The following is a 14985-nucleotide window of genomic DNA, read 5'->3' on the forward strand; positions in this document are numbered from 1 at the left end:
TTTTACTTTATTTTCTTGGATCGAGTCAAGTTCTCAGCCATTGGTCTTCCTCTCTTTAAGTGCTTCTTCAGTTATGATCTATCCAATGAAAGAAAAGTATAGATTAGCATCTTGTTTTTAATCCTTTAGATAACGTACTCTCTGTTGCATGACCATAGTGGAGACTATACGTGTTTTCGCTTGGACTCACAGACAGGCTCAGTATACACTGCCTCAGTGTTTGACAGAGAGAAGAAGGGATCTTATCTTCTAGAAGTTGAGTCAGTTGATGGCTCTGAATCAGCTCGACCTGGAAAACATGGGAGGCCAAATTCTGGTAAGAAACAGTTGTCTGTGACAAGCATGATTTTGCCTGGGTTAGTATCTGAAAACAGAAGCTCTGAAATGCAAGATTAACATTTAATTTCCCTTTTTCTTTTTTTTTTCTTTTTTTTTCTTTTTTTATTTTTTTTAACTTTTTGTCTACAGCAGAACTGAAAGGAATTTTTAAAATGATGACTGTGATGGTCAAGCAGGTTTTTTGTTCTGGAACTAAAAGAAGAATAGGGGTTCATAGTTAAAGTTCGAAGAGTATTTTCTGTCTAGCAGAGATGCACCCATCCATAGAATACAGACCTTGTTTGGGTCATGAAGAAGTTTCTTAAACCACTGTATTCATTCAAGAACTAATTATGAAGTATGAAGGAAGGAAAGTTTGAGACAGAGAATCTTATTCTCAATTTACAGCTGTGCCTAAATAAAGACTTAGTTTGACTTTTGTGGCTTAAGGACAAGAAGTTATGACTTAAAACTGTACAATTGCCGTATTAGGCATCAATTATTCATGTATTATCTCTTTAAGCAAATTGGATGTGAGATTCATTTGATATCCAAGTGCTTTTGAGTAATATTGGTATATATATATGTATTGTCCTCAACCCTAAGGGTTTGTTTCTTTATTGTCTACGTATTAGTCTTCATTTAATGTGCAGCTAGACAGTTTAAGGAATTGTAGCTGACAGAAGTGGCACAGCTGAGTATTTTAATCTCTTGTTTCTTGTCTCTCTAGACACAGCTTATGTGCGTGTTTTTATCACTGATGTGAATGATAACAAACCTGTCTTCACTCAAAGTGTCTATGAAGTGAATGTGGATGAGGATCAGGATGTGGGCTCAACTGTCATTACAGTCAGTGCTAATGATGAAGATGAAGGTAAAGCATTGGAATTCCCAATAGCTGCTTATAAAATATTAATGAGTTAATTTCAGCACACCAAGAGATATTTAATGGTGTTAGGAAGGAAGATGTCTTAGATTTGAAAACTTCTTGGAGTGTGAACTGATCACATGTGAATGCTAGTTGATAATGGAGTCATAAATCAAGTGAGTCCTATTTTATGAAGCAATGCACTAATGTGGGATGATGGGGACTGATTTCTGTGCCAGTATAAATTTATTAGAGATTTTTTTATTTTTTTATTTTTAGCAAATGAGTACATTTTTATGTCCCAGTAAACTAAGGTTTTGGTTTTTTGATACCCATTGTCATATCTGAAACTCAAGTTCTGGGTAAGTAGTCTGGCATAACTGCAGATTTTAAAATATCACCGAACTATACTGCCAAAAATCATCAGTTATAATATGAGCTGTGCTTCATTTCAACATCCCATGTTTTAATGTATCTCAAGAAATTGTGGTTTTTTTCTGACACTATTGTTAATTGACAGGAACAAATGCTAAGTTACGTTATCAGATCACTGCTGGAAACACAGGAGGAGTGCTTGGTGTACAACCAGAAACGGGAGCTATTTTTATTTCCCAGCCACTGGATTATGAAGAAACAAAAATGTATGAGATCCACTTGTTGGCTTCTGATGGGAAATGGGAAGATTATGCAGTTGCCATCATCAATGTCATGAATAAAAATGATGAGTCTCCAGTTTTCTCTATCAATGAGTACTATGGAAGTATAATTGAAGAACTGGATGGGTTACCAGTCTTTGTGCTTCAGGTAGTGCACTTCATGTGCTTCCAGAGATTGTAATATTTCAATGAAAGAGCACAGGTTGCTCTGGTACAATTATGTGAATAATAATGCAACACATATATATTAATGTACTGTAGTTTTACTGAATATTTTTGTCAGTTGAAGAAGAGAAATGCACTTCTATGGAAAAATAATTATAAAAATATAGTAAGCAAGATTAAGCAGAATGACTCATTTGTGATCCTAAAAACCAGATCATTAACATTTTAAAGTAGCTATCAGAACAATATAGTTAAATTACCTCTATAAATATGAAAAAATAAAAGATGATTGTAATAGTATAATGCACTACACTGTTATTGTAGTGTGAAAGACGTTTATCTACTCTTGATTGTCCCACCTCTCAATTGCTATCTAACATGCACTTATTAATTGTATGTCATACTTTTGCTTGGGCTCTGCTAGATGGTATAAGCATGCAGGATGTAATGTAGTCATTTTATAATTATCGTGCCTGTTTTCAATACTTCTTCAGGTTATGGCAAATGATCCTGATAATGTGGATGAAGGAGATTTGAGTTACTCATTGCACGGGCACGGTGCTGCTGATATTTTCACAATAGATGAGAACACAGGAAGCATTTACGCACACAAGATGCTGGATCGGGAAGAAAGAGCACTGTGGAGATTTGTTGTATTGGCTACTGATGAAGGTGGAGAAGGACTTACAGGATTTGCTGATGTAATTATTAATGTGTGGGATATAAATGACAATGCACCCATGTTCACATGCATGCCTGATGATTGCAATGGGAGTGTCTTTGAAAATTCTCCTGCAGATACATTAGTCATGGAGATGAGCGCAGTTGATCGCGATGATCCAAATGTAGGTCTGAATGCTGTTTTGACTTACGCCATAACAGAGAATGTAAAAAATGAGTTTGGTAGTGACATGTTTAACATCAATCCCAATACTGGTACTATCCGTGTGGCGGGGGGAGTTTTGGACAGAGAAAGGACTGCGATTTACTTTCTTACCGTTGAAGCAAGAGATGGGGGAGGGCTAACAGGAACTGGCACTGCCACCATCTGGATTGCAGATGTCAATGATCACGTACCTAATTTCACAAAAGAGATGTGGCAGGCGACAATTCCCGAAAACAGTGCCATCGACTCAGAAATTCTGCGAGTGTCTGCTACAGATGCAGATGGTGGGGAAAACGCTCACTTAACATTCAGCATCATCAGGGGAGACCCAGATCAGAAGTTTTATATTGAGAATGACAAAGAATGGCAATGTGCCACTATCCGACTGAAAAAAAAATTGGATTTTGAGAAAGCACATGAAAGACAGTTTAATCTTACTATTAAAGTGGAAGATCTTGATTTTTCTAGTACTGCTATGTGCCTGATTGAAGTTGAAGACTCTAATGACCACAGTCCAGTTTTCCATTCTCAGCTCATTCAGACAAGCCCTATTTTTGAAAATGTGCCTGTAGGTACTACAATAACCACAGTGAGAGCGACAGACAAGGATTCGGGTTTGAATGGGAACATTATATATTCTATAAAGTCAGATTCAGATCCCATGAGGCAATTTGTCATTGACCAGCATGGTCATGTGATTGTGGCGAATAAACTAGATCGTGAAGTCATTCAGAAATACAGTCTAATTGTGCAAGCTTCAGATCAAGGGACACCTGCTGAAACTGGAAGTGTTACAGTTTTAATTAGCTTGCTTGATGTTAATGACAACGGACCAAGGTTTGAGGCACCATACATGCCAGTAGTTTGGGAAAACATGTTGAGCCCTGAAATAGTGCATATGAACCATTCATCAAAACTACTTCATGCATACGATCCCGATAGCGAGGAAAATGGGCCACCGTTTACATTTTCATTGCCACCAGATTATCAGAATTCTTTGGATTTTTCTCTTACTGACAACAGAGATGACACTGCAACTGTAACTGCTCTGAGGTCCTTTGACAGAGAAAAGCAGAAGGTGTTCCATCTGCCAATAGTTATAACAGATAGTGGGATTCCAGTTATGAGCTCCACAAACACCTTAACAATAACAATTGGTGATGAAAATGACAACTGCCATGAATCTGGCCGTAAGGATATCTATGTTTACAGTAACAAAGGTAAGTGTTACCTACAGTAGTTCTGTATTGGGCTGCTAATTTTGCTATTTTAGAACAGTTTTTCTGTTTTTAATGGAGCTTCCACTTCTGTGACAAACCACAGGAGCCTGAAATGGCCATGGTTTGAAACAGCTTAGTGGCTTCTTGTCCATTTCCCGGTTGTACCCTACAAGATGCTCTCGCTCTCTGGGTACCAGTTGTGTGCTGTCAGAAACAGCAGAGCAGTAACGATGGTTTGTGGTTTTCACCCCTGATATTGTGATGATTTTTTTTTTTTATTTTAATTTTTTAACTTCTCAGAATTTCATATGGAGTTATATTCATGTATCTTGCACTGTTTTGGGTTGTGTTTGGCCTTCATGCCTTTCTGTGACATCCATGGTGTACTCACCTCTCCAGAAGTGGCAGAAATCAGTGGCAGGCTTTGCACTGTTTTAAGAGTCTTGGATCATAGCCATCACCAAGTTATGTGGGAATCTGAAAATAATTATCACAGTAATGAAGCTGTGGAATATAAAGTGCACCCAAAAGCAAAAATTAAATGCAGATTTATTATAATTTATCTCAACAGGAAAATGGTCAACAGCAGTGCTTGGGGAAGTGTTTGCACCAGATCAGGATGAGTGGGACAATAAAACATTTCTCTCTGAAGGAAAACTGTTCAAGTGAGGATTGTATTTGTGTCACAATCAGTAATATTATGCTTTTGTAATTATTTTACTCACCATGTTTTTCCTTATGTTCAGGATGTACACAAAACTGGGATTATTGAGTTTATTAAGAAATGTACTTTTGAATGTACTTAACAAGAACAAAACAAAAACAAAGCTCTGGTAACTAGTCACCAAGAACTTAATGCATGAAAAGATTTTTTTTTCTTTTTTTTTTTTTTTTACTGTAGAGAATGCTGGCTCACACCATGATGTTTGTTTTTAATCCTTACTTTTTAAAAATGCACACATTCTGTAAGATCCAATTTAAAAATTGGCTGTTTTTACTGCCTGCCACTAACCATCAGAATTAATGGAATACAAATCACAGATTCCAAGGGACATAATATAATCATTTCATTAAAATTGGAAGCAAATTCCATGATTTCTGTTGATGACAATTCACAATTGTACTGGAAAACCGTAACTCTTCAGCTTATTGGAGTTAGTCTATTTATCAGTAGCCATTGAGACTGTTTCCATTTTAGGTTAATGCGTCACAGTAACATTCATGGAATATTTCCATAGTTACTCTTTACTTTCCCTTTGAGGTGGCACATGAAAACTATGTCAGAGATTTCATTACTGGCTTTTTCCTATTCTGAATGGGTGAATGAGAATCTTGAAGGACTTTGTGTGTTTCTGTCAGTTTCTGTTTTCATGTAGACCTGTACATGACGGCTACGTTGAACTCCACAGTTACAGCGATCCTATAGACTGCTTGCTTTGATTCAGGACAGGGAAGGTCTAGGGCTTTGGAAGTGAAAGAAACATCTTTGTGGAAGCCCTGCAAATTGTTTGGTCTTTGCTGAGCTCTTCCTGTTGTTCATTGATGTTGTTTGTGGATTTCCTAAGTTTTGATCTGTAACCTTCGTAACAACATCTAAGGCTTTATGAATTAAATTAATGAGTAATGTAAGCTCTCAGTATTGGTTTATTAAGTTTTCCTGATTGAAGGTTTATGTCTAGGTCTTTCAGATTAAATCAGAGAACTGGTTTGCTGATGATGGTGGATAATGCTCCTCAAGGAATATACAACTTAAAAATCAGAGTTTCAGATGGACTTTGTCCTGATGTTATATCTGCAGTACAGATCCATGTCAAAGAGCTGGAAAATGAAGCCATACAAAACTCAGCCACCATGCGTCTCTCAGGTTTGTTTTAGTGCCTGCTGAGAGTTTAGATCAGCTGCGTCTTTATTTAGTGACTTATTTCATGATTTTGATTTAGAAACAATTGTAGGGCAGATGTACTTTTCTGTATGTTTCTAAATAAGTTCAAAGATTAACCTCTATTTCATGTTTATCTATTTTTGAATTCTAAACTCAGATATCACTGCAGAAGATTTTATACAGAGTGGTGAACATGGCAAAAACAGATACAACATGTTCAAGGAATTACTGGCAAAAATGCTATCAGTTAAGTTTAGTGATATTGTTGTCTTCGGTTTGATGAACACTGATGGGAAACAGGCAGACGTGAGATTTGCAGTTCACGATGGCTCAGCTTATTACAGACCTGAGAAACTGCATGCTGAGATGGCAGCATTTAAAAATGAGGTACGTTCTAGGGTTGTCCTGTGGACTCAGTGTTTGGGTGAATGACACATTCAAGGTATGTTTTCCAGACTTTTTACTGGAAGAATATGCAGGATTTGCCTCACTTGAGACAAAACATTTGTCAAGCAAATGCTAAATTCAAGTTGTCTTCCTTCCCCGTAATCCCTTGCGTACAATGAGTGAAGTTGGTTGCAATAGATACAACAGCTTTTTGTTGCACACTAATGGCCCTGTGTGGTACAGTTCCCTGTGTTCCCAGTCAGTTTCATTGTATAATCTATCAGGCATGATTTCATACTCTGATATCAATCAGAATAATTCTTAGAAGATAAAGTAGTACTATAATACAGAGAATGTCTTGAAAGTGACAGCTTTTTGAATGTTCTAGATGCTGATGGAAATACCAAATCTGCTTGTGATTAGACCTTATAGTAGAGGCTTGATGTCACCCAGATTGAAGTTCTGCTGTACAAAGAGATGGCAGTCAATAGAAACAATCGTGCTGGAAGGAAGATGCAGGTTAGAAGAACAGTTAAATTAGATAAGATAGATGGAGACAACTAATTGTTTTATTTAACTTATCAAGGAATAACTCTTAAATATGATGGGATTCCTCCTCCCATTTTGTTTTTCAAAGAGGGAAATAATTGTACAATATGTTTTTTTTTCCCTTCTGGATGATACCTAACTCTCCTGCTATCTTACCACTTTCTGCGTGCCCACTAACAGAGTTACCCAGATGTAATCTATCTTGCCCCATTCTAGTTGAGTTTAATACATGGTACATCTTGTGGAAGTTTCAAGGAGGAACACTGCTTTCCATGTATGTCATTACAGTAGGGTCTGTATGATTCTTGACCAAACAGTATCTGCCTTGCCACCTGCCTGCATCCTGTATGATGTTACATAGTGTGTACTGTAGGAACCTACTTGGAGAGCAAGTTGGAAATATGGGTGCTATTCATAAAGTGTAACGTCTGTTTCTTCTGCTTACGTGTAGAATTACTGCAACAATAGTATGGAATATTGCACAGATTTCAGATATTGATATTCAGATATGACTGCTGAATTCATCAAACCGGTAACAAGGGACTGCTTCACATACTGTAGTGAAAAAGTTAAGTTAGTATTAATTATATATAACCTTTCAGTATTAAATTAATAGCTCCAGTGACTAATTGCCAACAATCCACAGAAAACCAATAATATCTGAAGGATTTCTGCAGATTTCTGTAACGTTTAACTATAAATAAAGAAAATAAATAATTAGTGCTGGGATTATTCATTGAATTGCTAAATAATTAATATATTTGCTTTACTTTCTTGGGATGTAGCTTTACAACAACTGTTTTTATTTAGCGGTAAAAATAATCCATTCTAATCCCGTAGAGGAGCTGAGATTGTTTATATACACTCTGCTTTGCTGCAACAGTACTACATAGCTGTCTAAGAGTGCATTATTGACTCCCTGCTAATGGTGATTGATGTGAGCAACAGGCGCCAGAATGCTCTGACAGGATGAGTCATGTCAATGTAATGTACATTTTTTGCCTTTGGGGATGTGATTTCAATACACGTTATGGTATTGTAGGATATCTGACAAATGATTATAAAGGTCAGTTTTCTTAGGGCTGTGAATTCAGATGACTGCAAAGCAAAACAAAATCTAAGCTTCAGTATTTATGTATTTGTTTTTGTCTTTTCACAGCTGTTTATAAAATATTTTACATTCATTTTATCCTTTGAAAAAATACGTATTGAGTGGACAGAGAAGAATCTCATCTCATGTTGTTAGCATTACCTTTGTATATCTCCATTGCTTGTAACTATGCCATAGAGAGGCCTGTTGTTTTCAGGTTTAGCCACTAAATGCATGTCACTTGGTGTGTTTGAATCTTCCTTCAAATACAAATCAAATTAGGAAGCTTTGGGCACATTTTTTAATGTCTGTTTGTGGAAACACCTTTACTGTATGACAAGACCTCTTTATTTGGGCCTTCCAAAGCAAATATTAATTAGTGATAAAAATAAGGAAATAGCAAAGATTAACATGGAATAAAAGATAATGACCAGGTGCTGAGTTGATTGCATTTTGTTAGAGACAGTTTGAGATGAAACGGAAGCTTAGGGTGTAAATCAGTGGGCTGAATCCTAATTCCTGCAGACTCGTCACTGTCTGTAAACATTCCTACTAAATGCAGCTCAGTGCTGCCATTTTCCAGTCTGCATCCTTATGGATGCAGAACTTAAGAGAACTTAAGATGTAATATCTGAGCAGGAGTTACTGTTGCTGTCAGAGTGCAGGAAGTGTGAGGTAGACCACACAGCTGGGAAGGCGAGTATCACGAGTATCACTGCTATCAGAGCCCTGATCCTGAGCAATAACACTGGTAGTGTGCAGCACCGATTTAACACATGCAATATCATCATGTCAGTGATTTAAGCTTTCAGGAAATTCTCCTACTATAAAGTTTTCTGTGTAATCGTGGCATTTGTTAAATCGCTTTGCTTGCCTTTATGGACAGCGGTGTTACTAATACTCAGGAAACTACAGCGTTCCGTTAATTTTATGATAGCTTAATTTTTATTTTTTTCATAAAGGAAGGAGTGAATAAAACCATGAGTAAGGAAAAGTCTGGTAATACGTCAAACTCTGTTTTCCCTTAGGTCCAGTCAGCGTTACGAGTGAGCATCTCACAGATTGATGTGGATGAATGTAGGAGCGCAAACTGTAGCGAGGGCAGTGGTTGTACAAACCACCTCTCTGTGAGCAACATCCCAACGGTGGTGGATGCAGGGAGCGTGTCGTTGGTCTCTGTGACGACCACCATCAGCGCTGTCTGCACCTGTGCTGCCAGGAACCGAGTCCATCAGCCTTGTTCCTCCTATGCCCACAGCCCTTGTCTCAATGGTGGGATGTGTATTGACACTTTGAACGGTTACACGTGAGGAAACTTTTACTGCACCCCTTTTCTTACTTTTTTCCTTTTGTTCTAAAAGTGCCAAGTGTAGCTAACAAGATACAGCTCTTGTAAAACAGTGAGTGCAATCCTAGCTGAAGGAGAAACAGAAAACCTGTGAGTGTGCTAGAGTGTAAAGTTAATGACAGCAGTATCTTTACAAGTGGCCCAGTAATGGTTGCTTTAGTCTTGATATCGATGGAAATACTTCAAGAACAAAAACCCTGGGAAAAACTGGTGGCATTATCAACACATAACTTTTAAGGGCATTTCATTCAATAGGAATTAAGTAGCAATGGGGCAGAGGGGAATGGGATGTCGTGAAAACAGCAAGCAGTAAGGGCTTCAGAAAACACTACTCGGGAAAATTTCTTTACGGTCACATCAACTTGCATGCAGCAGTATTCCTTTGGTGAAATGACACATTTTATTTGAGCTGAGTTCTCCCTGCAGTAAATTGACCAACTGATATTTAATGTTTCATTTTGCTTACAAAGCAAAATAGTTTGATGTTTCCAACATTGTGGTCTCAGAGATATTTTTTTGGATGCAGATTTTATGGTGGCCAAATATATTTTATATAAATATTCTTCATTCTTAAGGCATTTTAATAATTGCTGAGCACCTCTGTATACCTGAGGTGGCAAACACCATTACTTCAGGGTGTGACTTCAACCCTATGTTTATTGCACGTAGAACCAAAGAAACAGTTGAACACTGGGGAATTTTGACATATCTTTTGTTTGTGCCATTTCAGATGTCTTTGTCCTGCTTCATTTCATGGACCAGACTGCCAGCAGACTAAGCACAGTTTCCATGGAAATGGTTATGCATGGTTTCGTCCCATCAGGCCTTGTTTTGAAAGCTCCCTTTCTCTAGAGTTTATTACCGCAGTTCCAGATGGACTTCTATTGTACAGTGGTCCTTTATCAAATCCAGAACCTGGGAATACAGAAAACTTCATTGCCATAGGTAATGCAGCAACTGTGTGTGCAAAAAATTGCCCTTTGGGAATGCGTGGGCTGTGAGAAGTGTTCAGTCTTTCCATCTTATGAGATAGTTTATTTTCTGGGCTGAAAATGTTGAAAAACATTTTGAAGCATATTTTGAAATGTTCTCTAACAGGTCCTGCTTTTTGGATGTATTGCCTTTTTATAGCCTGTAACTATTGGTCTGTTGCAGAGGAAACCAAGGGGAGAATAAAACAGACAGAGTTGTATATTAAAAATAATTCTCCTAGAAAAGTTGTAGTGCCATAAGGAATTTTGATACTTTGAACATAGGTGTTACATGATCAATGCAGACCTATTGCATGCCATTCTTATCACAGGAAAATTCATACACAAGTAGAACTCACTGCCTGAAGTTGATACATATCTAAAAGCAGTAGCAAGCTGCTGCTTTTTTGTGAATTAATTAATATACAGGATGTGTGGCATAGTTGGTGCTTTTTTAATTATTTGAAAGGTAATGTTGAATATCATTAATCATTAATATCTTCTGCTCTATCTTACAATTACTTGTAAATCTGGGGAGAAGTTAGGAGAGAGTAAAATCTGCATTATAAAACTACAAATTGCTTATCAGGAATTAGCTCTAGTGTTTGGCTCTCGACAAAGAAGTGACACAATCTCAAGTAGAGAAAAACTGTATTAAATGAATATTTCTACATAGCAGTAGTCAGAGAATATAGTTATTTCTATACTGAAACTTCTATACTGAACCATTAATCCACATCCACCAGCTGTGCCAAAATATCCAAAATAGAAGGTTACTTGTAGCTGGATGTCATTTATTTTTTCTGTGCTGTGTAAGAGCTCTCCAGTGGCATTCCTGTGCTGAAGATGAGCCATGGCTCAGGTTCTGTGATGCTGCAGTTTCCAAGTCACCTGAATGTCTCAGACAAAACATGGCATCAACTGGAAGTGAGAACCAGTGGCCAGGTCAGTTGTTTGATTTTCCCCTTCAGAATATTGGCATTTACCTATGCAGATAGGTGAGAGTAGAGAAAAGAGACTGGATAATTCTATGCATTATTCTAATCGTCCTTGTAGATTTAATAGAAATGGTTGAACTGCTCAGAGGTAAAAATTAAATCTTTTTTGTTAGATGATTCTGTTTTGGCTTGACTGTTTTTATTGCATGGTAGAAAACAAACAAACAAACAAAAAAAAAAAAAAGCAAAACCAAACGAAAACCAAAAAAACAACACTTTATGCTTTATGGTCTTAAAAAGAAAAAAAAAGAGATGAAAAATTGCTATCATTTTGCTTCCTGATTCTTACAGTAATTCTTAATTCAGTGATCCTATGTTTTGGCATAGGATGTTCGGTTCACTTTGGACCACTGCAGCACAGCTGTTGTTTCAGAGATGGAAGGAGTGGGCAGGTGGCTGTCTGCTGACGATCGTACAAACTGCGAAGTTGTTGGTTCTGTTCCACGAAGGGCCAGGTATGTTTCCTTGGCTCAGAGGAGCGATGGGAAGAAACTGCAGAGCATGGTACCTTTAAGACTGCATTGAGCAAACTTCTAGCTTTCTGGCCTCTATCAATGCAAAATATTCTTTGTTCCTGCAGTATAAGAGGAGCGGGTGCACAAAAGTGCACTTGGTGTATAGCATTGTTACAGCTTTTCCTGGCCTGAACACAGGCACTGAATTGTAATAAAGTATCTCAGTCAATCTCCCAACAGACTGTCACACTGAAGAAAAAATAAATTATCTTTAACTTTAAAGGGCCAGAGTTTCTGCTCGCTGATCAGCTGTATTTCAGAACCAGGAGATATTTGGCTTTTTCTGTTATTTTAGAAAGCCCGTGTTCCTCGGAAATTCAGTATAGATGTTTAACTGTCTTGTTATGTAATGTCTTTGAAGATACATTCACATTTGCTTTTGTGATGCATATCATGTCAAAAGGTATTTGAATGGGAACCATGTTCTTCAGCTGGGCGGTGTAAAAGAATCGTTGCCATATTCCTACCCACAGCTGCTACACAAACACTTTTCTGGTTGTTTGCGCAATTTCATCTTGGATAGCCAGGTAAGAGAAGAGTAACGTTTTGCTTTAGCAAAGGTGGAAATTTCATTATTACTTTCATAGTAAATTTCGATTACTACTTAAATTATTGCTTCCATTATTCTTTTCAATGCCCTTGTGCATCGGTGTATAATAGAAGAAAATTCTGGATTTTTCTGTCATAATTAGAGTAGCTACCCTGAAAAAGTGCTTCATAATTAGAAACAGATGTATTAGCACAAACCTCTGCCTTTGTTTATATCCTACATTGGGCAGCTGTTTTTCATGCTGCTTTGCCCATACAGGGAACTTGTGAATGGCAATGGCTTGATGGTGTCTTTGTGCCAGGTGTGGTGTTTGTTAGGAAATACTAAGGTTTGGGGTTTTTTTGCTATCATACTCAGTTGAATTTATTCAAAGGAAACTACAGTCTTGGTGTTTAATATTTAAAAATTGGACTTCAATTGAAATAAGTTAAAATTTCAGTGTCAAAAAGCAAGCAGTGTCTTAAACACTACAACTGAAGAACAGACTAACATGATATAGCTAATTCTATTTAAGGATGAGGTGTAAATAACATTTTCTTTTGAAGGTATATGACCTTCAGTCTCCCGCAGAGTCCCTGAACAGCTTTCCGGGCTGCACACTTACTGATGGGAGCTGTGAGGCCATGGGCTCTTCTTCCTGTGGTATTCATGGGAGGTGTCTTGGAGACTGGGGTTCCTTCGCTTGTCATTGCCTGCCTGGTTACTATGGCTATCGATGTGATAAAGGTGAGGTCTGCTTTTCTGTTACATTATCAATAGGTTCATTTTACAGTACAAACAAAATACAGACTTTAATGTTTGCAAGTAGTGATTGCTGAGAATTAGAACTGCACAACTGGAATTGGAATTTATGGTTCTGTTGATGTCTGAAATAGATTCTGCTGGGCTCATGAATCTGTGCTTTAAGTACAGGACCCTTCTTTAATGGCTTTAGCCCTCATGGAGCCAAAGTCTCTGCAGCAAAAAGACAATTGTAGAATAGGTTGTGAAAATTGGTTGTAGCATTTTATCTGCAGTATTTTCTTTTGTTTTGGTCAGAGCTTCTGCTTTCCTGCTGTCATCCTGACCATTGTAAAGAGGAGCATTAGGAGAATTAAGTCAGAAATAATTATGGGGGAAGATGAAGTAGGAGAGCAAAGGAGAAGTTGTGGAATCAGATGAAAGGACATAGCCAAGTTATCTCACAGATCTCATGCTCTGCACTATAATAATTTCTTTTACTTTCAACTCTTATTATGAAAACAATGGGAATTGTAACATTTCCTCCTCTCTGCAGAATGGTTTAAAGTTCTTTATCCCTGTCTTTTTAGTTGCCAGAGAGTACACATTTGGACCAGGAAGTCACATTCGTTATCAGCTTCCCATCAGTGTGCCTGCCCGCAGGACACTGTTTGAAGCCATGATAAGGACACGGCAGCCTGACAGTGTCATCACAAGCATGTTGTCCCGGAATAAGGATGAACATATAACCCTGCAGGTGAGCAGGTCGTCCCGGACAGTAATAGCATACAGTTAAATCGATGCCAGCCTATACTTAGCCCAGAGAATCTAGTCTAAGAGTTGGAGATAGAACTCAAATCCTTATGCTAAGCACAAAAACCTTTGGAGTTCTTTTTATGGATGCCTAAGATCTGAGCCTTTGGTTAAGACGTTGACCCTGCAATCCACTTTGGAATCCCACTGCATTTCAAAGGAATTTAATGCCTGCTTAAGTGAAGTGAAATTAGCTATACAGAAAAGCTCTGTCTGCTCTGGTGTCCTGTTCAGCCATGGCCAGGAGTGGCTGATTCTGCGTAGATCAGACTCTGCCAAGGAAGCTGCCTGTGAGCAGATCTAATGGGGTCGGCCTCTGAAAGTTACATCCTGTTCCACTTATACATATCACTGAATGAGTTGCCTTTTGAGCTAAGTTGTCACTGTAGAAGTGATGCACCAGATTCTCAACCTTTTGTTGAACCCTATCAATTTGCCTGAGAGGCAGGCAAAAATTGCTCTGAATTAATTATGTACTATTGTGGATACACAGCTGCTAGTATTTAGGTTGTCTAGTTCAGAAATACCTAAAGTAACTTTACATTATTATGCAATCATCTCAGTATATGCAGTGTAAATGTTCCTTGCATTTAAAGAAATACATATTTAAGGTTGATGACTATGTTTGTGTTTTAGTTCAAGTACTGTGATAGTTACAGATCAATATAAACTTCAGGTGATGACTTCTCTTTTCTGTCCTACTGCTCTGTTAATTATCCATAAGGTTGTTCGGGGATTCTTAGCAGTCTCATATAATCTGGGTGATGGAGATTATTTTGTAAGCCTTCCATCCTACAACATTGATAATGGTGAGTGGCATCACATCACACTGGACAGAAATGAAAATGAATTTACTCTTCGCCTTCATGAAGGAGGTGGGAAGAGAGAAATTCTGAAAGCAGCAGGAATATACAAAGAGATTGTGATTGACCCCAGCAGCTTGGTCCTTGGAAACACCTACCCATTTGATCTCAACAAGAGTTTTCAAGGTAAGGAATTAATGATCTACGACGTTCAGAATATGAGCATGTGAAAATGAAAGTTTATTG

The 14985-nt window shown here is 37.8% G+C and overlaps 1 protein-coding gene across 1 annotated transcript in view; it reads left to right on the forward strand.

The window, feature by feature from the left end:
- LOC122183209 (neural-cadherin-like) overlaps nt 1-14985 on the forward strand; it is a 45504-nt gene that overhangs the window by 24740 nt on the left and 5779 nt on the right. The window contains exons 15-29 of the mRNA XM_042877017.1: nt 130-316; nt 1049-1192; nt 1707-1990; nt 2502-4113; nt 4685-4778; nt 5793-5977; nt 6153-6382; nt 9050-9327; nt 10100-10314; nt 11158-11285; nt 11666-11793; nt 12257-12380; nt 12949-13129; nt 13714-13880; nt 14661-14925. Of these exons, the coding sequence (XP_042732951.1) occupies nt 130-316; nt 1049-1192; nt 1707-1990; nt 2502-4113; nt 4685-4778; nt 5793-5977; nt 6153-6382; nt 9050-9327; nt 10100-10314; nt 11158-11285; nt 11666-11793; nt 12257-12380; nt 12949-13129; nt 13714-13880; nt 14661-14925 (4222 nt within the window). The remainder of the gene's footprint in view (nt 1-129; nt 317-1048; nt 1193-1706; nt 1991-2501; nt 4114-4684; nt 4779-5792; nt 5978-6152; nt 6383-9049; nt 9328-10099; nt 10315-11157; nt 11286-11665; nt 11794-12256; nt 12381-12948; nt 13130-13713; nt 13881-14660; nt 14926-14985) is intronic.

The sequence above is a fragment of the Lagopus leucura genome, unplaced genomic scaffold, assembly GCF_019238085.1.
Source record: "Lagopus leucura isolate 7727_CA_CO unplaced genomic scaffold, USGS_WTPT01 Super-Scaffold_100017, whole genome shotgun sequence".
Lineage (NCBI taxonomy): Eukaryota > Metazoa > Chordata > Aves > Galliformes > Phasianidae > Lagopus > Lagopus leucura.